Source organism: Streptopelia decaocto, assembly GCF_964273445.1.
Source record: "Streptopelia decaocto genome assembly, chromosome: 3".
In the NCBI taxonomy this organism is placed as follows: Eukaryota; Metazoa; Chordata; class Aves; order Columbiformes; family Columbidae; genus Streptopelia; species Streptopelia decaocto.
This window is the reverse complement of record NC_138656.1, coordinates 40,343,199-40,368,549: the sequence shown is the minus strand read 5'-3', so window position 1 is coordinate 40,368,549 and position 25,351 is coordinate 40,343,199. Positions and strand designations below refer to the sequence as shown.

The 25,351-nt window shown below is 35.0% G+C and overlaps 1 protein-coding gene across 1 annotated transcript in view; it reads left to right on the top strand.

The window, feature by feature from the left end:
* FMN2 (formin 2) overlaps positions 1 to 25,351 on the top strand; it is a gene marked incomplete at both ends in the record, with an annotated part of 134,359 nt that overhangs the window by 105,078 nt on the left and 3,930 nt on the right. The window contains 2 exon segments of the mRNA XM_082048938.1: positions 7,532 to 7,624; positions 20,703 to 20,754. Coding sequence (XP_081905064.1) covers positions 7,532 to 7,624; positions 20,703 to 20,754 — 145 coding nt within the window.

Genomic DNA, 25,351 nt, shown 5'->3' with positions numbered 1-25,351 from the left:
GGGGAGGGACTATTGATTCACCCAGAAACAATAGCATCTGAAGATATTTTATTTCTGTCTTAAGAAACTTTCCATGGTCATTATTCAAAGGTAAACTTCATCCCAGAATAATCCTTTTGTAAAATTATGAGGATGCATAAAAACCAACAAGTAGAGGAAGCTTTTTATTTAAAAAAAAAAAAAAAAAAAGTTGTTTTGTAGCAATGACAATAGCAGTTTATTCTAGCAATGCTGTATTTTTCCATCCAAATATGTCAGTAACATTCACAAAGACATGTAAATATAAATAATCTTTATGGTTCTGTAAAATAATTTTGTTGTCATGCTCTTTCACAGTTTTGAGCTTGGGTTTATGTCTGTATTGAAGGATTGTTACGCTGATTGCTTAAAAAGAAGTAGTGCTCATGATGGAGGCTTTTGTCTGCCTTTTAAATATTTGTAAGCCTTATGCCTTGCAATCTGTAAATGTTAGAAAATGAAGTATTTTCTAAGATTCAAATTAAAAGTTTAAGTCCTAAAGACTTTCAGAAAGCATGATGTGTGCCTGTTCCAAGATGGATAAGACAGATTTTTTTTTATTTTATTTATTTATTTTTTTTATTTTTAATAAAACAAACAAAAAAATCTCCCCTAAGATTATAGTGGAAGCTACACTAACCATGTAATATGGAACTTGCAGATTCTTCAGTTTTGGTTTTGCTTTTTAAAATAATATAGACCCCAGGAATAAAGTTGATATATGAGGGGGTTTTTTTTAAGACAGAAAACCAAAGAACAGGTAAATCCTTTTACTAACAAACCAAGTGAGTTTGGCTCCATCTGTTGCTCCCAGATTTCACAGCTCTCCAGGATTCTCACTTTAGCCTTTTTGCCTTCAGTGACATATAGTTTGTTAAGCAACTTGATCTGCTTTTGATCTCTCCTGGCTGTCATCAATGTTCCTTGATGCACACATGCCAAGCAATGACTTCTGTTCCTGTGTCATTCCACAGAAGAAACTTTAGCACTTGCCACATGACTTGAATCAACTCACCATGTAAGGAAGATTGGGCATCCACGGTCACAAGAGCAGTGCATGACTGTCACTGATTAGGACCTGTGTTGTATATCCATTATTATCATTATATTTTTCTAGATGTTTCAGGATACTGGAGGTGGAGCAGAAAGATGTGGAAAACATGTACTGAATCAATTAATGTTTGAATCCTCTCTGCCCTAACACTCTCTGGAGGTGCAATTGTGGTTTAGGAAAGTGTTGGATTTGTGACCCGTGAAATTCTTCAAGACATGTATTTAGTTTAGGAAAGAATTAGGACTCCAAAATGGCAGGGAGAGTTACAGTATTTATGAAGCACTTATGGCAAGCTAAAACTGTTTAAAAGCTGTTCTTTGGCTACACATTAACATTTTAGTTTTACAATAGTAAGTTTATTCTTGCAAATCAAAAACTAATTCATCAGCTGTCACTTATTGCAAAACTTTCCCTGAAGCTCAGCTAAAAGGAAATTGGAAACAATGTCAGGCAAAAAAATAAATCTGACTGGTAGAATTTTGAAGAGATTAATAATACCATATAATGTAGACTACTATAAAATTGAGTTGAAGTCAGTACTTGTTTATGTGTCATAATGTTGTCATATTTAATATCTCTGAAAACTGGTTACAAGTAATAATTATGATAATTAATTTATTTTTTAAGGATGCTTTATTTTCCTACTGCGAGTGTTTACAATTCATTGAAAAATCTCCATCAACAAGACGCTAGGCTGTGAGGCCCAGTACATCACTCCAATTTGGAATAAATGTAATTGAGAATGTTTATCAAGTGTTAAGCATTTGCAGAACATTTTGTATTTTAAGAAGTGTGTTCCAAGAAAACCCCACAGTAACTTGGAAAAATACACATTCCCTATTTTTTCTATGCTTCTTACAGTCACCTGAAATTATCTATTCAGCTTAGTTCTCCTAGTTTGTAGAGCCGGTATGTTCTCTTGGGTTTAATATCAGGTGTAAATCAGAGCATTGGAAATACTATGTTGTGCAACATAAAGACTTTTAAAAGTTGAATTTAGGGTGGTGTCAATGTTGGACTGAATGAGATGAAATAGTAGTGGGCATGCTATATTTTGACCCCTTATGGTTTCTTTCTCACATAGTCATCTCATAACTATTAAACTTTTGACAAATCATTCCTCTTGGCTCAGTAGTAGTTACTTTGAATGTCTAGAAAACGGCATCAACTCTAAGAACACAGGAAAGCTGTAGTTTGAGCAGGAATGGATAGGATTGCAAATTAAGATTGCATCCATTGCTAGTTTTTTCATAGGTAATATTAATGTTTGCAGGCCAAGATGCAGCATTGTATTTGCATGTCACCCCCTTTCTTCACACACATGCATATCCTCCTGTCTTTTCATATTCACAAGATACTCTGTTTCCATCACAGTTCTGATTATGAGGCTGACTTTGGCAACATTTTGGTGGCATTTCTTGATCAGGAAAAGGAACGCTATTAATGTAAACGTCAATTAACAAAGTTAAGCGGTCTAAACCCAGAGAGGGTTACAGTATAGATGACAGAAAAGGAAGGGATTGCTCTCCTAAAATTGACTGTCCTCTCCTAAAACTAATGAAAGGTCTTGAGTCTAATCTGGTGATCTATCTTTTAAATAGCTAAAGTCTGATGAAATTAAGTCCATCCTAAGAGGTTGCACAAAACCCTAATATTTTCTTTGATGTGATTCTGCACTGGTATTCCAAGTTGTTTCAAGAGAAGACGACAGGGAGCTGGAAGAGAGAGAATTGAAACAGGGAAAAAATAATATTCTTTGAGAGTTTGAATTCATTGTCTCATCAAACGTTTTATGTTTTAAGATACTTTGAAGTGTTTGCGTTTCTGTTATTCTCTGTCAACAGTTTTGATATAAATGTGAATGAAGATTTTTCACAGTTAAGAAGTAGATATTTTCTTTTTTCTTATGCGATCCATAGATCTATATTCTGATGAAAAGATACCTTCGGTCTTTTATAAGAAAATGCCAAATCTCTCAAGGTAATTACTAACAAAATAATATAGCAACAGTAGCAGATTTTGTCAATCCTACTGTTATCTGTACAGAACAGCTATGGTTTTAACCAAATTAAATATTTACTTTTGCCTACTTATTTACAGCTGTGCATCCACAAATTCTAGCTGTTTGTTCAGCTGTCACTGAAAGGGTTAATTGCTGCAGCTATGCAGCATGTAGACTCCTAAACCTAAACCAGATGTAAACTAAAGCCAGGCTTTCAGTCAATCTGTGAGTCATATTTTACTGTCCTTAAAACTCCAAACAAGGAGCTGTCTATGGAAGCCCTTGAAGACTCAGCAGTTCTTAGTGTAAGTCTCTACAATTCCAAAAAAATAAATAAAGGAAAATTAAGAGCTCTTTTTGTACTTGTGGCCGAGTTCATCAAAGCTTGTCTTTTGATGAGAGCAGTATTGTTTCCTTTTAGTAAAGTCTAAGCTTTCTTTTAAAGTCACAGGTTGCAGCTGTAAGGAATCCAGAAAGCACCAGGGAAGTTGTGAGAACAGTGGTTATGCTGTCAGATACTGTTTAATCAAGTAGGACGCAGGCACATCTCCTGTGCAAGTCTGAGTACTCAGAATCTCTGAAAATTAAGGACATCATTTCAAAACTTCATTAAAGACTTCAATAATCTTTCACATCTCAGTGCAACTTTTCCTCTCAAGTATCTTAAACAGTCTTGAAAATCCACTTAAATTCTATAGGACTGCTGTAGATAAGTATGTGGTTTCAGAAGTGGTTAACGAAAACAGCCTAACAGAGCTGGTAATTACTCATCCAAGATAATTCACAGTTCTGCTTGCTTTCTTATTGGGTGTTTTGGTGTTTTTTGCTTTGTGTGTTTTGTTGTTGTTGTTTTAATGTTTTGAGGGTGTTGAAAGAAAAATCATGCTGCCCATTATTATCCTGAGCAAAGACAATACAGCAAGCCTGAGAGGCAGCTCACACAATTTGTTCAAACAAATATATTTTAGGATTACAAGAGATTTGGGCTTCCAAGGGCTAAAATTTTGTATCCAACAAATTTAGTTGGAAAATGTGCATTAAAATGTAATCCGAATATCGAAAACACTTCTTTTTTTCCTTTTTAAAAAGTAAAGCAACTTTGTTTGATACTGAGACTGGGGGCATTTTTAGATCACTTACCAGAATCACTTCCCAAAGTTGTTTGTATAATGCACAGAATGTTTTTTCACTCTTCTTTTCCTTTTCTGTATAGACATCTCTTAACCAATGTTAGCTGTTGTGAAACCTTATACAGTTTTAGTTTATTGACCTAAAGTTAAAAAAAAAAGAAAGAGCATGAGCATGGTAACTAACACAGTAGCTTGAAAAATGGCAATTAATTGTATTTTAACATTGAAATAGAGAATGAGATGAGATTTTTGAGACACTGGATACAGCTGGAATTGCAATTTTTTAAAAGGTCTAAGCTGGTTTTGAACACAGATTTTCTCTGAAAGAGGAGCATTTGGGAGATCTGTGTATGTACGGGCAAAAAGCTTCCAGTTTGAATTACCCCAAAATTAGAAAGTCCTTCCACAAAAATCCATTTGTATTGCTGCTCTGGAAAATCACATGTAGCTCTGTAGCACGTAATGTTAGAGAGGAGAGGAAGCTAAATAGGCTTTTGGTCTTTTCCATTGTTGAGATATTGCTTATATGTTAATACTGATTTAGAGGGTTGGAGAAGAGATGTCTCTACCCACACCAGCTCCTGCTTAGGATCTGAGGTCTTTGAAAGGTATAAGATGAGGACTGGGTATTTGGGACTACAGGGAACTGAAAACTTCACTCCACTGCAAAGCAATATGAGGAAGTCTTATCTTTCTTTATTCCTGTTCGGGCAACTCCAGATTGTCAGATAAGCTTCTACCTAGTGCTTGGCTTTGTGACTGCCTCCATGACTCTCATTTGTGGTGCCTAAAACCTTTAAATTCATTATAAGAAAATTTAAAATCTGTTTAAAGCTTAGGAGTACACTAACATTGTCTAAGTTTTTCAGTTGCATTCACATCTTCCAAGATGAACCTGTGAGAACTGAGATGATAACAGAGCAAGTTTGCAGACTGTTGTCGAAAGAGTCAAGCTTTTTCAGACAAAACTTTTACAGAGTTGTCACAGCAGATCCCTTTTGCCAACCTATTTCTTTGATATCTGGGATGTTTAGCTGGGCTGTTTTGTGGAGAGAAATGTGTTTGAGTATGAAGCTGAGGGAAAAAAATGTTATTACATTAAATACACTTCTGACACAAACTTTTATTCAGTATCTTATTCCTTCACTTGTGCAGAAATACTGGTAACTGTTTAGTGGTTCGTGTTCCTTTCATATGATCAACACTTTCATTTCTTCAGTGACAGTGAGGAATAACAATACCTCATCTAAATAGTGGGGTTTCATTCTTTGGTGACAAATTACAGTACATGATCAGTGAATGCTATAACCTACAGGTTCTGCAGGGAGACTGTGATTCCAGTCTTGGTGCTCCGGAGAACTGTGAAACTTAGGAAGAGCTTACAGGCCTGATGATTCTTTAACGAAGAAAGCATCCGATGAACTAGTTTATTTTAAACATTGTAACTGTGCTTTTAGTATGGTAATAATGACAACGTTTATCCTGGTTTGTTGGTTTTTTTTTTTTTTTTTTAAAAAAAAAAGGTTGGGTGCTATCTATGATACCTTTTTTTCCTTTGTTTTCTTTTGTTATTTTAAATTACTTAAACATCATTTGTAAATCAGGAATAAGGGATGAACACCACTGATTTTAGTATTTTAATGGGAGAATGGGGGGCTGAAACAAACAAACAAACAAACTCCTCCAAAAACTGGAAAAACAAAGCTGTCATTAACTACATTAATTTCCCTGATCCCACATAACTGCACAAACAAATCAACCATGGAAGAGCTTCTAGTATCTCAATAGTTAAAGAACAGACATTTCTTTCTGACAATATTACATGTTTTCTTTTCCACAGCAAGCTGAATACAAAGGATAGTGTAAACCTGCATTGCCTTATAGGCTTTGAAAAGGGACTGCTTCAGGCTATTGTCATGGGTATAGGCTAAGATTTTTGGTGGGTATAAATCTTAATAAGATCTATACTTCTCTCAAGTCAGCTGAGAGATCAGGAGTTCATCGTAAACTGCAGACATTAATTCAAGAGATTATAATACTGTATTTCTGTGAAGAATATGTAATCCATATTCTGGAAAAAAGGTACGGAATTTGGGTGATATTGAATGTTGTGGTAGGTTCTATAGCATCTTCCAGATTTTTTTCCTGGAGACCCTTTCAAATATTACAGAATCACACTTTTAGAGCATATAATGATGACATACATAAGGCTACTAACTTTCGTTTCTGGTCTTCAAAAGCAGACTATAATTCTCATCTGCAGATATTTGAATTGATGCAATTCTAGACATCATTTATATTTAAGGAGATAGTTATGACACTGTATTCTACTGCTTTAAAATCTTTTTTTAGGATGTCTAACAAGTCTTTTTCATTTGACAGCATAATAATAATCCTGTTTCACTTAAAGAAATGCTGGAGAGCAAGCAAGGAAAATACACTTTTTAAAATGTGTGTACTTTTAGAAGAAATTTTGGGGCAGAATCAAGCAGGATTCATTTCTCTTGAATTATGAGAATTTGTCACAGCCTAAAGAGATTTTCCCTAAGACAGAAATCAGAGTTTAACATTCTCCTAGAGTAGCAGTGACAAGTCTGTTGCTTCAAACAAAATTAGCTTGGCTAGTTGGTGGAGGCATGATGGTAACGCCTCACCAATGAATAATCTGTGTCAGGGTTGCTTCAGGCTCCAAAGTCTCTGTCCTGGCCTCTAGTGCAGCATGAACCAAGCTGTTATACTCCAAGGTCTCTCATAGACTTCAAACCATGATAATCATACTCTTACATTCTTTCACTTTAATAATTTTGCCCTATTACTTTTGAACACTGAGAGGCACTTCACTATGTCTGTGGTTTAGCAGATATCAAGCCCTCAACTGGTGTTACTCACTGAATTAAGGTCCTTCCTATTATTTCATGCAGGTTTTGCATCTGAACTTTGTTTTTATTCATGCACTGTCACCTACGGTCAGTTACATCAACACAGCCTGGGATCTGAGTTTGTAATTTTGTTCCTGTGCATCTCAGCCCCTTAAATTTGGCTTTCTCCTTCAAAACAATCAAATACTTTTGTTAACTTTTGTTACCACTCATTTAAATTAGTGCACGGGCCACAAGATACCTGTGTATTTTGGCCAAAAATATTTGACCAGGAACATAACTTTTCCTGAATGTATTTTCCTAGTATTTGTACTTGAAACAGTGTGTTTGAAGCTCATATTTGAGCAATTTCACTGACTGTGTATTAATTTAAGTGTGTATTTTATTACAGTATGTGTATCCATACTATGATGTGTCATCCTAAACTTATCTGTTACTTCAATTTTAGTATGTGAGACGGAAGCAGCTAAAGTTTATCAGCTATCACTAGAAGAGCACCTCCAGCCTTTCAAAGACAGCATGGAGCAATTCATTAGTCAAGGTAAATAATGAAACGTCACTTAACCTTTTCATGGCATTTCAAAGGAAAGTTAAGGGAACAATGTTTATACATTGTGGGAAAGGGACTGTTTATTTTGGATCATAGAAAGATGTGGATTAGTTTAATCAGATGCCACACAGTTCTAAAAGATTTGCAAAATGATTCTGTTGTACTGTAGGTGACTTTCTCTCTTTTGCATGACATCAAAGACAAATGCTATTGGCTTGAGTGCATGATCTTCTGATAAGTTCAACATTCCAGTAGAAAACAATTTTACAACCTTTGTTCCTTGAAAAATTATTGAAGCTGGATCTGTTTCATTAACTGCTTTCCAAAGAGAGAATTCTTTTGCATGCGCCAAAAACATAGAATAAGCATAGCGAAAGTAGTTAAAGGCTTTCCAGATATAAGGTAAATCCATATGAAATACTTGGATGTGATGAGTGGAAAATGCTGCAAGAGAAAATATATTAGAAATATCTATGATGAACTGGCATCCTCAGTGCTAGAAGGAAAATGTTTTAAAAATGAATAGACTATGCATTCAGTGCTTTACTAGACCCTTCTTTTGCAAGATTACAAGTGGTAAGTATAACTTTAAATTTTGACTAAAGATGTATCAGAGCATTTATTGAAATACTACTCACTGTACCCTGTATTAACCTTTTTACTTTTTGGTACAAGTTAGAATTCAATGCATCAGGGTGATAGTGGCCTGATGAGTACACCAATGTAATTTTCACTTTCTTGACTACTTTGCTGTTCCTTCTGCTTTAATTTTGCATTTTATAATAGAAGATAGTTATGTCCTGAAAAGGTAACTTATGTGAAAAGTCAGTTTCTAGTGCTGATTCAATGGCACTGTCAGTAATTTGTTAGCCTAGAGCTGTGTTAATGAGCTATTATATATAGAAATCATTGCTAACTTGAATGTGGATTATGTTTGAGAGTTCAGTCAGATATGCATTTATCTCTTCTTGGTTAGAATATCCAATATGGCCACTTATCCAAGCATTATGAGAAGTGGAGTACGTATGTTCTAGTATATAATGATCCATGCTATAGGACTCTCAATTACAGTGAATAAATTCAGTAAAACCACCATTTAAAACCATCAAATGTGAAGTCATGTTTTGCAAGACAAATGTCTGTTAGCCAAACCTGGCAAACAGGATGTTGTCTCCAGTAGGTATGAAATGCTTTAAAACTGCATTCTGATTATGTACGTGGCATATAAATGTTACATTAGTGACATGATTAAACATGTAGCAAGTGTTTTACATTAGGTTTGTATTATTATTTATAGATAGATAGAGGACAGTCAAATCACAGGTTGATCTGAAAGAGATCACTAATGGTATACTGTAAATCATGCCATATGTTCGCATATTAACCTTAATAACAGAGTAGGAAATCAAACATGAGGATTACATTTCATCAGATGTCTATCTGTTAAATTTCTTCCACTTCTTTTAGAAACCATACTTTCAGAAGTATCTGACTCTATCCTTTAGCTTACTTTATGATTTCTGACTATGACTTCTGCAGCATAATTGTATATAAGCTATATAGTAATCTGTTCTGGTTTTGCAAGGACATGTGATTCCCTTTCTTGATTATGTGTCCCTATTTTAGGGGAAAAAAAATAATCTCATCCGTTAAGACGTTTGTGTTCCCATCTTAAAAGTGGATATTGTCATGTGGTTGATAAAAGGAGAAACCCATAATGTTAGTAAAAGTATCATTGTCACATTTTAATGAAAAAAATTGGAAATATGTGTTGTGAACACAGTGAACTGTGACTAAATAATTTCTACATGTATTTAAAACTGTAAGGCATATTTTTCAGAATTCTGTCCCAGTGCAAGAAAGACAAAGGTTAACATATAGGGAAAAAAAGAATCCCTGGTTAAGTTCCAAAAATAAAGTAATTTTAAATACCTTTCATTATGAAATCCTTTGTTTTTACTTCATGGGATTGAATTCAGACTTGAAAGAGGCCATGTTTAAAGCAGGATTTCTCTTTCCTGTTCAGTGTTTGACAGGCTTTTGATCTAGATATTTTTTCTAAGGGCTTTTGTTGTTTATGTAGACATAATCGATGAGTCTTTTCAGCTAGACTGCACACATGATCATTTAGAAAAACAGAGGGACAATTCTTGGCACTTTTTGGGGATTTGTGTTTATATAACATATGCTCTGGGCAAAGAAAAATCAAGCTTTAAGTTTTTATCTTTTCAAGTTCCAGTTTCTCCAAAGTCAGAAAAAGTTAACTTATAGTTCACATGAAAAGCATTTTTCTTAGGGTTGAATAATTTGGCATGTTTATATGATGCCTTTTCAGAGTAGATAACTTGTGTGCATAATAGAACCCAAAAGTTCAAATAGCTAGTTATTTACAGCATATTCACTTATACTTGTTGCTAGCAGCTAAAATGGAAAATGGTTTTCCCATAGGCAAGAAAACTTGGACATCAAATTAAATATCCTTGGCAAGGGGTTAGAAAGGCACTGCTCTATAAGAATTGTTACTGTCTGGCACAGTTCTATAACTTTGAAATAAGTTACTGTAAGTAGCCTAACTGATTTTTACTATTGATGTGTTAATTTAAAAAAAAAAATACTTTTTTTTTTAACGTTAACACTTTTATTAGATTACTAGCTTGTAAAGATTATTTCATTTGAAAGAAAAAGAAGGAAAAGAGGCAAGAACTTGTTCAGAGCCATAATGTTTTTGCTGAAAATGCTAGTGGTGTATATGATTGAGGCTGTTCAGTGTTTACCTTACCAGCCTAGTCAGTCGGCTAAATAATCATCATATTCACTAAAATACACAAATTAATGAAAGGATGACAGTCTTTTTTTCTGATGGATTTCAGGGTCATTCTTAAAATGATCAGTCTACTTAACAGGAGATCAAACTACCTGTCCTGTCCTCTCTGTGTTGACTTGGTGGATTTCTGAGGTTTCTGTGCCCCAAAACACCAAGGCAATCCTCTCCATTGTCCCATGTTTTCTGTCTTGTTTTGGGATACACGTGCTGCAAATCATCAGTCACAAAGTATATAATGTGGTTATTTTGTTTTCAGAAATGTTATATTTTTAATTTTTTTTCCTGTAATTCTTCATACCCACAGTGTCTAAAAAGTTGAGGGGGGCAAAGCTACTTCAAAAACAGGGATTGAAGAAAAATTATCAAAAAATAGAAAACTTTAAATGATATTGAAGTATATTGTTTTGTTTGTTACATATTTCTAACTATTTCTTTAAGGTTTTCCATGAGCAATATAAAAGATAAGAGTGAAATTTAGTAGAGCAATGGTCCTTTTCCAATGAAATTTTATTCAGACCAAGCTGTGGGAATGCAGAGTACTATTTGCAAATCTCCAATATAGGGTATCTGTTGACTGAAGATTTCTGTCCTTGAGTTACTCCCCACAAGTTATCACAATTGCAAAGGAAATTTCCTTTGTTCTGGGTGTAGTTGTGGATAGATAGGGACACAAAACCATCAGAGATCACATCCAGCAGTTTAGAAAGCTTCAGAAATCACTACTTTTCCTGAGGGAAACGTGCCTGACACACAGAATGATGGCGAAATACTGAGGGTGCTAATCATCATACAATTTGTAGAGGAATTTCATTAGCAGTTAACTATGTCTCCACTTGGTAGGATAGCCAGCTCATGTTGAAAGAATTGTGTGTGCATGAAACACAAATGAATCTCAGTCCCCAGTTTTTAACTGTGGTTAACTTTGCAGTGAAAAGCAGTCTTTGGATATTTGCTGTTGGGACTCCAGGTAGGCTGTACATTCTTGTCAGCCTGATAAGGCAAGAAACTTATGACAGGAGGCAGCAACCATCACTCCCTTGGAAAGAGTAAGCCTGGTTCGGGAACTGGGAAGAGGCAATACATTGGAATGACAGCTTTTCCACAGAAATTCTATAAATTGTACAAATGTCCCAGACTTCAAAACCGAGCAAGTCATCTGATAGCCTATTCGGAAGCCAAACTAATGTCATTAGTTTTAGACTGTAGAAAAAGCATTATGGTGCAGGAAATTTAAGCACTATAATGTGTTGTTTGTAGAAGAAATAAAAACATAATCTTCTGATGTTTAGCAAGGTCATCTAAGAACATCAGGAGTAATTCCAGTAGGGTTGTAAGTTTGGGAGTACAAGGTAACCATTCAACCTTTGGTTCCTTCTAGTCTTACTTGGCAAAATTCTGAAGTTCTGCTCTTGTTAGTGAATGCCAGCTCCAGGTTTCATTCTTCTGGACCCAAGAATACATTCTTCTCCAGACCCAAATTTTACGTGTAGCCTCATGATCTTGCAGAATAAAAATGCTAAAGTTGTCCTCTTGCGTGAATTGTCTGAACCATCTCCCTGTTTTGCCAGGAAGACTATTCAGGAATCTAGTTTCCAAACCATTAGTAAATGAACGTATAAATCACAAAGTGTGTTGTATTTATCGCTATAGCTGCAACCAGATAGTTGGCTGTGACTTGTTCTTTTAGGTCAAGCAGCAAAAGGCTGTGCATCATCTAATGATGGATTGTAGATGAAACTAAAGCATCAGACTGAGTCTTGGATGTCTGGGTTCAGTTCCTGGCTCCAAAAGTACTGTAGATGATTGTGAAATGAATGCTGCTAGGGTAATCTTAATTCTGGCATTTTCTAACCCAGAATGATTGATTTTGCAGATTCCATTTTTGTTAAATGTTGCTTTTATAATTTGATTAGTATAAGGGAGAGCATAGCACGACTTCATAATTTTTATAAAAACACTTTGAAAAAATATGACTAAAACATCAGTATGAATATATACAAATAAATTTTTATTTTTAAAAAATGCACAGAACATTAAGGGGTTGGATATCAGTAGATTTATGTGGTGACATTCACTTTAAATAGTATCATCAAACTATAAGTAATTACAAAGATTTAAAAATATTTTTTTCATTTTAGAAGAAAATATTGGATTGATATGAAGCACAAGCAACATAAAATCACTAGGAAAAAAAGGTGCAGGAATTCACACTAAAACAAATTAATTCCATGAAGGTTTACATTTTTATGTTTGTATTCTTTTTGTTGGATTATTGAAAGAGCTTTTAAAATTTGTTCTTTGAGTGCTGAAACTATTTTTTTAATCTCCCACTGACATCTTAATGCTAATAAATATTTTAGCGTCAGTATTGTATAAACTTGTCCCTACCTCAGATGTCAGCACCTCCATTGGTGTGCATTGTTACATAATAATACTAATTCATATTGTGTTGCACTTGCGGCACTAAACAGGCTTCACTGAATTAGCCTCACCTTGCCTCAAAGTCCATGAAAGGACCTTTAGACTGGGGCTGGCAGTGGTTTGTGCCTTTGGCACAGGACCACATTTAATCATTTCTGTAGGCATTGATACCATGATTGCAGACGGCACTGATAGCGTGGAGTAAAAAAGGTGTTTTGGCATCACCAGAGAACAGATCAATGCATGAGTGTCACAATAGCATGATACAAGTCATCCACCCCAAAATATTCTGAATAAATGCAGCACTCTACTGAAATTACCAAAAACCTTGTGTATGGTTGGGAAGAAAAATGAATTCACATTTTAAATCTCCTCTCCAGTAAAATCCAAAATGTGTTAAAATAACATTACTTTTACCATGTAGTTCTTGGCACAGAGAAGGAAAAATAAAAGTCCTTAGCTTCTTCATTGACTCTAATCCCTATGGCATCACATATTCTCCAGTACTGCAGAGTCCAGGCTCACAGCTTACAGCCTGCCTTTGAAATCAGGCTAGAAATCTCTTGCAGTATCTTTACTGTACCTAATAACATATATTTAGTCCTAGATACATTAGCTGTGTGTCTTTTTAGTGCCTAGTCCTGATCTGACTGAGATCTTTGAGCAGTGTAGGATTTTAGAATTGGGAGCAAGGAATGTGGAGTAAGTAGCTCAAATCTGCACATGAAATACAAGGTATTTTACTTCTGTGAATGTGACATATGGCAACATTATAGTGAGGAGTTGCTGAATGTATATAACTAAGTATGGTGGAGTGATTTTCTTTTTTTGCATCTTTCAAAGGGTGGCAAATAACCTATCTTCCTGCTAGACTGCTGCCTGAGATGGATTAAAAGAGGACACAATTAGGAGAATGTGCTGAGAGCTCACATCTTGAAACAGATAGGGTAGATGGAACATGTGCTGATGTTTTTTGTTGTTATTATTAATTAATGTAGTTATTAATTTGTAAAATCATTCTCCTTTTATAGAGTCTGTTGTTAAATTTGAAACTTTTTAACTTTCAACAAAGATCAACTTTCAGTAGTCACATATTCACTAAGAGTTTAAACTGTGGTTCTATGAATCTTGGTCATAATCTATGGGGCTAGCACATAATTTGAGCTTTCCTGTGGTATGAAAGTGTAAAGTGATTATGAAGTGCAATTGGTTGGGATCAATATAAATATTTATGTGTTTAACTTATCATAGGTGTTGAAAAAACTGGAAAAACATAATTAAGAAAATGTCCAGCATATTAGATGGTCTGTACCCAGTTTTCTTCAAGAAACTGGGGTCTGAATGAAGTGTTTAAGTGTTCTTTTTCATGTATATATGAAAATCTTAGAAAACGGGGGAGAATGTGTATTCATGCTTACAACCTTCTATAAATTTGTCATAACAAATACAGAAGGATGCAGGATTCTTGCTAGAATTCCCAGAGAAATCCGCTTTCTTCTCTTGCAAACTTTCTTAGCATGAATGTACACACTAATAAACCAAATGTACTTGGATCTTTGTTCAGTGTAAATAGAAATTCTAAAAACTATAGCAACGTAGCTCTAATGAGTCATTGAAAAGGCATTGTATCTATCAAAAAAAAAAAAAACAACCAACAAACCCCAACATTGGCTCCACTTGAAAGTTACTGGAAAGCACATTCATAGCTAATTATAAACAAATACTAGTTAACACTTTCAATAAAAAGAGGAAAAAAGCAAAAAGATTTAGGGCATAGACAAGCAGATGAAAGGATTTCTGTTGCCTTCCATCTGAGGTTACTCAGATGCATTCCTGTATTCAATTACCTGAGAAGATGTGATATTCCCTTAAGAGAGCAAGAGATCAGAAGGGATGACAGTTTTGTGCATCTTCTTACTCATAGCCCTTTGAAACTGCTTCAGCACAAACAGCTTAAATTGCAACAGGGTTTGGGGCCAGACGGTGACTACAGACAGTAATCACTGGGTCAAGATCATACCACAAAACAACAACAAAACGTTCTGGTGGAATAAAAGTTCTAAGAGGGAGTTCAAATGCTGTTTGAACAAGGCCTACTTGGAATGATTTCTGAATCAGAACCAAGGTGTTGACTTGTTTTGTGGCTGTGCTTATATAGTACATTTGCACATAAAGATACCGATAATTCTTATTAACTCTTAGCTTTGAGTCTATTTTTCTTATGAAATTCCTGGTATTGTTGCGTATTCAGTTTTAAGCTTAAATTTAAAAGTTCTAATGCTTTAATGCTTTTTTTTTTTTTTTTAAGACACTAAGCACAAGCCCCTGTCATCATTTAAAAATTATCATCATTAATTATACAGACCCAGTTTAAAACAGTTGTCGTAAGTCTTTGACCTCCAACTTAGTCTTAGGTCAAATATTTCTTAAGATTTTTAAAACTTCTGGAAGACATGATAAAGAGGGAAATGTTGCACTTTTAAACAAAAAAATTGCAACAACTGATAATATAGACAATAGACATTATACGCAATATTTGTCTGTACAGAAAATACTCCGTGCATACAGAAAATAAGGTATATTCATGTAAATAAAAAAAATCAGATCTAATGCAGAAGGTATAATGGTTAAATTTGGAGGAGACTAATATGGAAAGTTTATTGGACTGAAAATGAGAAAGTACTTGGCAGTTTTCTTGGTACATAGAGAGTGGCTTGATTCCTGCAGTGATTTTAGCGTAATAGATCTGAAATGTCACTTGTCATTGAGGTCAGAGGGGACAATTTGTCATCCAAAAATAGCTTTTGGTCATTTAATTTAATTTTCTAGGCCTCTTAAAGAATGAAGAAGAAGAAGAAAAAATAAAACTGAAGGACTGTTCGCAGAAAAGTGAATGATATTGTTTCGCTAAAGACCATTATTTTCTAGAATGTGCCTGTATACTTACGTTCTGTTTTGTGAGATGCTTCAGATTTTCATAAATGCATAGATCACTTTATTATGGCTATTCATATATGTGCCTCTGCAAAAGTTTAAATGCAATCTTTGCAGGACTCTAATCTAAAATAATTGGAAGAGCAAACACATGGAACAAAGGCATGTATCATTCTGGAATGCAGGTAGTATATGCTGATAAGGACAGAGCTTTTGTGAATTAAGTTAATTAGGCTTTGTTTGTGAGGCCTTCTTGGAAAGCTCATTTTGAATTGCATGAAGTCAGGTTTTGTGCCCCAATTATAAAACATCAAACAGTAAATTTAAGCTAATACAAAAAGTGATAAGGTAGAAATTAGAACATCTGATGTGAGTAAATTTTGAAGAAATACATATACCCTGTAGTTAAAAGAATTGATTGAAGAGTCTTGGATATAGTACAGTCCTGCTTGGTAAGCAATGACGTAGGGAAGAAGGAATGTACTTGAATTTTTACCAAATATATCAAGTATTTAGGAAATACAGACCTTGCTCTAAAGGGAGACTATCTTTAAATAATCTAAAGGTATTTTAATGGAAAATGCAGGCAAAGAGTGGAACATCATCCAAAAGAAGGCATTAAAGATGTTTTCAAAAGAAAAAAGTGAAAAGATAATTAATCCAGTATAAGTCGTAAATAGTAGATAAGGCAGCTTTGCTCTGTGAGGGGTCACTTTCACTCGAAAATGTTTTTTTTTGATGTGGCAATATTTTTCAGTATGACCTGAGGTTATTTTTCAACTATTTCCTTTTACATAGATTTTACAAAATATATATGCCTTCAGTATTATGAGAGCTGCATAAAAAGCCCTACAACATATTTAGTGTATGCAGGCAGAGGTATAAAACTAAGTTTTACCCCTGCTTCCTGCTGCATAATAGGAAATACAGGGACTAGTATTTCCTGGTATGATATAGTCTTTAATAGATTTGGAACAATGTATTTGGAGGTGGTTTAGTAAGCTAGTGTCAAGGATCAAGAAAACCAGCTTTAGCAGGGATTCGAGAAAAGATGATGAGTCAGTAAGATATGGAATATCTTATTTTGGGAAAGATAACTGACCCAAGAGTGGGAGCTCCTACACTTGCCAGAAAAGCCTGCAAGCAGTCACTGCAATGGTGAGCTGATGGATTCTGAATATATATGAAAGCGGATGTGGCTGCTGGATGACTTCTTTTAATGTTTTTCAAAGAAAATAAGACTTCCTGATGTAGTTTTGCTTCTTGAAGTTAGAGAGAGAGAAATTTTAGTGGCAGAATGGAGTGCTCAGCTGTGTTCAGCTGCCACGGTATCACTGGAAATGAACAATTCTCCTATCAGCCATTGCCGTGGTAGGATCACTGTGGAGCAGGTAGAAAGTTTCTCCTTTTTACTTCACCTGTCAGAGGAATTCTCTTTTGTGAAAGGAAATACGCTTATTCCCCAAGACTGCTCTCCAGAGGTGGACAGCTTTCAGCTGGTACTTAGCACTTAATTGATGCAGGCTGCCAAAAAAAGAAGAATGACAAACTGGTGCCTTTCAGGCACTCTCTTTACAGTCATGATGAGCTTCTTCGGAGGAAGAGGTGACTGTAAAGATGCATTGTATTCAATGAAATGATAGAGTCTAATGCACTCTGAGACACTTCAACTGAATCTGTCATAACTTTGAATTATTTTTTTTTTGTCCCCTACTCAAACAGGAAAAATGATTTGAAAGCATTTTACCAGTGGGGTGATTAGCACAGAACAAAATACCAATAAGAACTAATATCAGGTGATTATATTAGTGGCCAGTTCCAGAAGTTATAGGAATCTCCATCTGCTTCAACATTGTATGCAGTCTATAGTGAGGCTTTTGTATTTTTGACAACAGGAGACCTTCTTCCCTTGCTGCTTAGATCTCACTGCATGTATTTGACTAGCCATTGTCCACAGCTTTCAGGTGTTTACTGTATGCTAGTGCAAAAAGTCATCTGAATATTTTCTTTGGGCAGGGACAGATCTCTCAGTGTACCTTCCATATTTTCTTCTCTTTCACTGGTGCCACCTGTTGTCTGTTTTCATACTGTTCTTTAACTTTTTATGTCTAGAGGAAGCAAATGGATTGCAAGTCAGATTTACATGTGAATGATATCCTTTTAATAACATGAACAAAGTTTAGAAGTGTCATCATGTATTTGAAGCAGACTACAAGGGAATTCTGTTTTAGAGAAAATTCTTTCCTTGCAAGACTCTTTTTAATGCCAAGAGGCAACCTGATGCAGGATGAAATTTCTCTCTGGGAGTATAGTAGCTGCCTTATGCATATGTACTTACTACTTTTTCAAAAAATGCACCTGCATCACTCAGGGTTTCTCAGGATTCTTTTCATTGTGTAATACCCATTCTCTATTAAATTATTAAAAGCACAGATACACAAAGTACTTTTTAAATTTTCTTTCTTCCTCTCTGGACCATAGTAAATTTCCTTTTTAATTGAAACAAAACTTGTTCCAGAATGGGGACATTCTGATGTGCTTTGATATGCCTAGTATAATATGTTGTGCTAGCACTCTTTCAAAAAGTAAATTGTGGAATATTTGCTCCATTGTGGGTTGGTAAATAATTGTTTGTAAGCATGTGCAGAGCAGATGAAATAAGGAAGAAAAAACCCAAAACTAGACAGCTCAGATGATGGTATATCCCATCAATGCTGGAAATTACAAAAAGAGGTATATCTTACAAATATGATGCATGTATTAGAAGACTGTCCTAAGATGGAACATTCTACTCTCCGTTTCCAAGTGTTGTTTAACAGAGAGGAGTCCAAATTACATTTTTTGGTAATAGAATTATTTATTTTAAAAGTTGTATATGCAGATACTTAGTGGAAGTGTTAATGCCTAATTAGATATTGGATCTCCTTTCATCCAAGGACTTTGTGTGAAGTTTCTTCTCTTGCACCATATGGTTTTACAAGTCATACCTTCACTTTCGGGATTGAAGTATGGAATGAAAAAGAAATATTAATAAAATTCTGTCAAAGCTGCCAGGTTTCACCTGGTTTCATATCCAAAACAAGACAAGGATTTCAAGAAAAACTGTAAATCAGCCCAGATTCACTCAACACTGGGCCCAGGTTCACTCAAAAGAGTTGTGAGCCCTCACAAACCTTTTGAAGAATCTGGGCTGAGTTTCAAGTAAGTATTGAAACCTGTAATCAGGCGGGCTTCACGTGCTCTTGAATTTCCTTGAGAACATTTACCCAGCTCTCCCTCAAGTTTTCTGTGGTTTGCTAGGATTTTTTTCACTTTCAGCAAAACAATGATGGAGCCTGAGTCTTCAAGTAATTATTACTAAATACGATGTTTGCTGCTGAAAACATCCAGGCATGGCTCACCCTACTCAACAGACTACATTACTACTAATAAAAAGCATTTGTAGCATCAGACGTAGCTCTGATCTTTGTTCTGACTTGGGAAAGAATAAAGAAACTTCATTTGTGTACCTTTGCTACAGATTTCACATATCTATTTTAGTGTTACAATATGTTTGTAAAATGCTGCTGATTGAAACTTATTTTATAATAACAGAAAAATAGTTATCTTTGTTCTCTAATAATTCCATCACCTTTCTCATTTTTGCCAAATTTAAATTCAGGGTTTCCTTTCTCAAAGGTGATGTATCTATAATGTAGGCAAATCATTTTAAAGAGTTGTTATTGTAGAGCTATGTAGGGAAACTGGAATGAAAAAGAGCTTAAAGTTTTCTTCTTCTTTTTTTTTAGATTTCTGTATGAATTCTGTACTATTGACATTTGTTTCCAGGACAGTTCAGAGCCTCTTCCTGTCCCAAAACCCACTGACTCTCAGGAATCCTAGAATTCTTCTAGCAATTTAGCAGGCCAGTACTCCAGCAGACTGAAAAGGGGTATCAAGTTCCAAACTAAAAAGCTTTAGCCAAAAAAGTGTGCAGATCTTAAATGGGATTTAAGTTATGCTACCTGAGTGACTGTATAATCTCATCTAAGTAAGCACACATGCACAGAGCAGATTGTTCTATCACACTGGTGCAAATATGCATGTTCTTGTAGATTTTGTGTATCAGAATACCCATCTAAGTTAAGTGAAATGGGTACAAAATAAAATGAGAGAACACATGGAAAATAGATTTTTTTTTTTCTTTTTGTTCACCAGTGTGTTGCAATAACAATTTTATATTTCTAATTTCCTTCACATGACCATCAAATGATGATTTCTTTCATATAAAAATCAAGTTTTCAATAGGGGCCTGCTATGATTCTAGTAATTCACTGAATGATGTGTGTATAGGGAGATGGGATTCCTAGCTATCAAGCAACTTTTAGAAAAGCTGCAAAGCAGAATCCTTCCTGCTCTTCACTCAGCTTTTCCTCCTCTTGGTAAAGCAGTTCCCGTATTTGTTAGGTTTTCAGAATTATTCTTTCAGATGTGTTTTTAAGTGACTTTCATGACTTGGTTGTTGTTTATATTACTGCAAGAGGGTATTTTTTTTATTTTCAAAACTTGCTTGGAGGTTTTGTTGTGGTTGCAGTTTTGGTTTTGTTTGTTTTGGTTTTATTTTTCTTTTTTATGTTTGGTTTTGATTTTGGTGTGTTTGTTTTATTGGTTTGGGTTATTTGAGTTTTGCTTGTTTGTTTGTTTTTAATAGAGATAACAAATTTCATGTAGCTTTGTGTGATGGAGCTTTTTGTTTGTTTGTTTGTTTTTTCTTTCAGAATTGATGTACATGAGGATATCCTCAGATGATTTCTATACATTTTATATGTGACATATTTTCAATGAACATTATCTTGAAACAACATATTTATCTTTCACCTTGTAGTTAATTCTTTGATTGTATTTTTACAGCTAAAATAGACCAGGAAAATGAAGAGAAGTCACTGACAGAAGCACATAAAAGGTAAGAAAGAACAATGCAGCAAAACCTTTCTATGAAAAATATGTTTTGGTAGAAGTTGCTCTAGTAGCCAGCATTATCGTATTTTTGAATAGTGAAAGAAATGCTCTCAAAAAATTATATTTATTTGTTGTCAATTTTAATTTGACAATTAGGAAAAAAAAAATGAAGGCGTATAGACACAAAGCCTACCTTTAGAGAAATATTGCATGTGACTTCTGTCTTTTAGAAAATACATGTACCATGTAAAAATAAATTCAGAATACACCATTTGGACTGAGGGAAAACTGTTCATACTACATCAGAATCATGGTGATTTGACAGATAAGTAGCATGCCCCATACAACTAGTATTCACTAGGTACCACTTCCTGTGTTTATAACATGTCCACTTTAAAATAAAGAATGGAAATCTGATTTTTAATATACTAATGATATGTATAATTAAATGTGACTTCCTTTTTAAAATTGGTAGTAGATGTTTAAATAGGTTTTTTTTTTTTGTGGCAAAAAGCAAAATACCTCATTAAATTTCATTACAGATGTGTGCAATTGAAAGAGTTTTCAAAATTGGGAACCTCACTGCATTGCACAATTTGTGGTTTCTTCTGATTTTTTTGGCAGTGTTCTCCAGAAGCAGCGTCTAAATGCGACAGATTTCTATCTCTCCTAGAAAAAAAATCAAAATGTGACACACACCATTTATAGTCCAGACTTAGCGAGACTGACAGTCTGTGTTTCTTTTCCTTTCACTAAAAATAGCGTCTTCTTTTTGTAATAGCTACAACTGCCACTGGATATAAGCTAATGAATACATTCATTATATATTCCTAGAGCCAGGAAGCCTTTCAATAGGATTCCAGTAAAATATTACCACTAAAAATGTTTCTAGTTCTTACTATGGTTTGTTAGCCATTCTGTGGCACTGATGCCCAAATACGCTACCTGCTGCAATGCCACAGTGCAGTTGACATCTTTCCTGGTACAGCACCATGTCTTCTGTCTATTCCCTTGGGCCGGTTACTAGAGACAGTGGATGTTCTTCTACCACAGGAAGGTCTGTTCTCACTTTTAAGGGCATGGTGGGTCCTTGAGTGGCAAAGCAGTGATGCAGGATCATGGTGGAAAAATGAGACAGAGTGAGAATTGCTTTGGCTTAGTATTGTACCTACTGCTTAAGTAAATGAAAGGCACTTCTGATGTTTCTTAGGTTTGTTTAACTGCTGAGTTACATAATTCTTATCCTTAAAAATATCTTTCGCAATCAAACCTTGAGAGAAGAAACTGCTGTTAAGATGAGAGATATTTATGATCTCTGACCACTGTTTTAAGGAAACTCTTTCTCCTGTAGAAAATGGATTAGACTACATGTCCAAAGCTGACAGATATCTAATGGGAAGGGGACACTGCAATCTGTTCAGAAATCTTGTGACTTGTCACTGTCTTCTGGTGTCTAATTGACTCTCCATTCTTTCCCCCCACCCCACCTTCTGACTGCACCAGAAACATCATATCAAAAACTTGCTATTGATATATCTAGTATCCACAATGTGGGGGGAGAAAGCAAACTGCTCCCTGGATTCTCATTCAGCTTGGGCTGCTACTTCCAACTTGTTCCAATTCTTCCTTCTCCTCCTTTTCGTAGTTGCTTGTCAAAGAAGAAATTTGAGCTTCATTGTTCCTTTTTACTGTGGATATCTAGCAAGGATAACATCACATGCAAGACCTTCTGTAGAACACATGAGGAATTATGCTAGGACAACATTAGGGCAAAGTTATTTTTTACTATTATGTAGGCTACATTTCTTTTTCTTCCTTTTACCTTCCCACTGAAATTCTTTATCAGATAAGTGGTATTTGTTAAAATATTGAAGACAGCTTCATGGTATAGCTTTTAGTATTATGAGTATTTATTTCACAAAGATCTTTAGTAGGGCTTAGAAATAAAATGCTTGGTTTCTTTTTTGGCAGGGGGTGGGTGAAAAAAGACATGAGAGCTTAAAAAGCTAAATAAAAGATTAGTTACATTTGGCTAATCATAGGTACAACAGCAATGCTTAGGATGACTAGACAAGCAAGCAGCGCAAGGAGAAGTGATGGATTAGATGGAGCAAAATTAATGTGATTAATGTGCTTGGATTTTCTTTTTCGAAGCAGATAACTTTAGCCCAAGTTATAAAGCTGATATCTCCATAAAAATACAAAAGCCTGAAAAAAAAAAAAAAAAAAAAAAAAAAGCTCTTGCAGCAATAACAACAAAAATGTTTCTAAAATGAATAATGATTTGGGGAAAATGCAGCAATGTGTATTTTAGAAAAGCTCAATTGTGCAATAGATGAGCTGAAATGGAAAGTTAATCTTCCACACAAAATAAAGACAAAGAAAGTGGAATGTCTGCTCCAGGGACTCCATACAGTGTATAGCTGTTCATTTGTCACAAGTGAGAAAATGTTTAATCGCTTTTGAAATGATGTATTCTCTCTTTATTTATCGTGTTTAGTGACTTTAAGAGTGTCAGTATGTAAAGTGTTTATCCAAGGAATGGATTTCTGGCACATGGATAAAATGAAAAGTGAAATGTTTAGCTCGCAACAGGCATATGTTCCAAGATCTTTCTGAGTAAGTATCCTGAGATGAGAAGAAAGCACACAGGTCTGTGTTTATCTAGCTTACGCAGGCAGACAAGGAAGGCTCCAGCCTGGTATTAACACTGAAGTGACATGGAATGTCTTCACCAAACCCCAAACAATTACATCATTCCCTCAACAATATTGATAAAGTGTAATAAAAAAGAACCTGGCACTTTCCAATTAGATCCTCATTGCTAAATACTTGAGAAACTGTGAAATACTTGACAAGTTAAAGTAAAAACCACTGTTTAGGGGGGAGGAGAAAGAAGTAAAAGAGGAGAAAGAGAGGAGTAGGAGGGAAAGAGATGCTTCTATATTTTAGAATTAAAATTTTTAAATTTTAGATTATGTCCTTTGTCCCAAGATCCATAGCTACATGTTCAATTCACACAGTCGTATATAATATTTAGATTTTATAATTAAAATTTATCTCCTTTCAAAATTGGGAAGTACATTTTCCATGGAGGAACAAATACATTCTCTGATTTCTGTATTTTCATTTCCTTAGTTTAATATATCTGTAATCTTTCATTATGTGACTTTTTTAAAAACAGGAAGAAAAAATCAGAAGCACTATTGTTTCCTGGTATACTTAATAAAATTTTAGAATGAGCTGGAGTTTGATCACACTATCCACAGTAAGTAAGAACCAAGATTGCATCAAAGTTATTGTCAAAAGCAATATGATCACTGATGTCTTGTTTACCATGCTAGGATGAAAGGCAATTGCAACAGCAGCAATAAGACCTTGCTGATTTACAATCAGAAAGCAGCTAGTTACTTCTCTTCTCTTGCCCTTCACTCCTGAAGAAGCAACAACTGTACAACCTGACTACAATTACCAGAAATAGCATTCGGTGAAGCTGAAGATCCTAATTCTCTACCTCGGTACCTCAATTCAGCTTAATGGCTATGAAGAAACAGGATGTAGCTTTATTACTTTCTTGTAATACCTTACCCAGTATTAAATCCTGATCTCATTGGAAGGCTTCCAGATTAGGGTCCTTTTTTAGAAGAAAATAAATCCAGACTGTAACACTGATCTTTCTTCCACTGAAATAGTTAAGATCTTTTTCTTCCCCTCTACCTGCAGTGATTCATCTCTTCTTGGAATAAGACCTTGGGAATCATTCACAAATCAAACTGGAGATGTATGTTTTAGACCTGAGACACAGTCAGATGATTTTCAGTTCTTCCTGCTATCTCTCAGTCAAAGAATGAAGCATCAAATTCTAAATTCAGTGCAGTACCACTGAAAATTGCTCAGTTTATGTTTAGTCATAGTGCACTCCTGTAAGTGACAATGTATGCTGAGAATCTCTTAAGAAGGCTACAGGTCCTTTGATTTCTGATATTTCAGATAGTTTAACCCTGCTTGAAGTGAAAACATAGGTCACTAATACAACAGTCCCCTATAATGGTGGCTTGATTTGGGGGGAAACTGTTCACTCATTTTTCCTGCTATGATGCTTGATGAGGGCTGGATAGACAGAAATGCTACTCACTCTCACAGCTTTGTGTACCTCACTGACTTTTCAAATCTGAGAATGTAATATGTTCTTTAGTAAGTCTCAGCGGAATATGATATGTATTTGTTTCATAAAAAGCCAAACATAGTACTTTCTGTCTTCTGACGTATCAACTCAGGAATTTAGGATGTGTGTGGCTGGGTGTGGAACACTCATCTTCCTGTTTCAGGATATTTTTATTTGGTTTATTTTATAATTTGCTCCCGTTACTTGCATATTCTGGTGATTTTTAGGCTTTTAAGTGCTTCCTGAGTGCAGCCTCCGAGGCACCTTTTCTGTTTTCAGGACTTTTAATAATCCATTTAGTAATGTGTTGCTGCTTTCTTTGCTGTAGCAACAAATTACATTAATTTTGAAGAGAAATGTTTACCTTTAAATTCCCTGCAAAAAAACACAACACTCTTCACAGACTTCCATTGACTTCACTAAACGTGAAACTTGT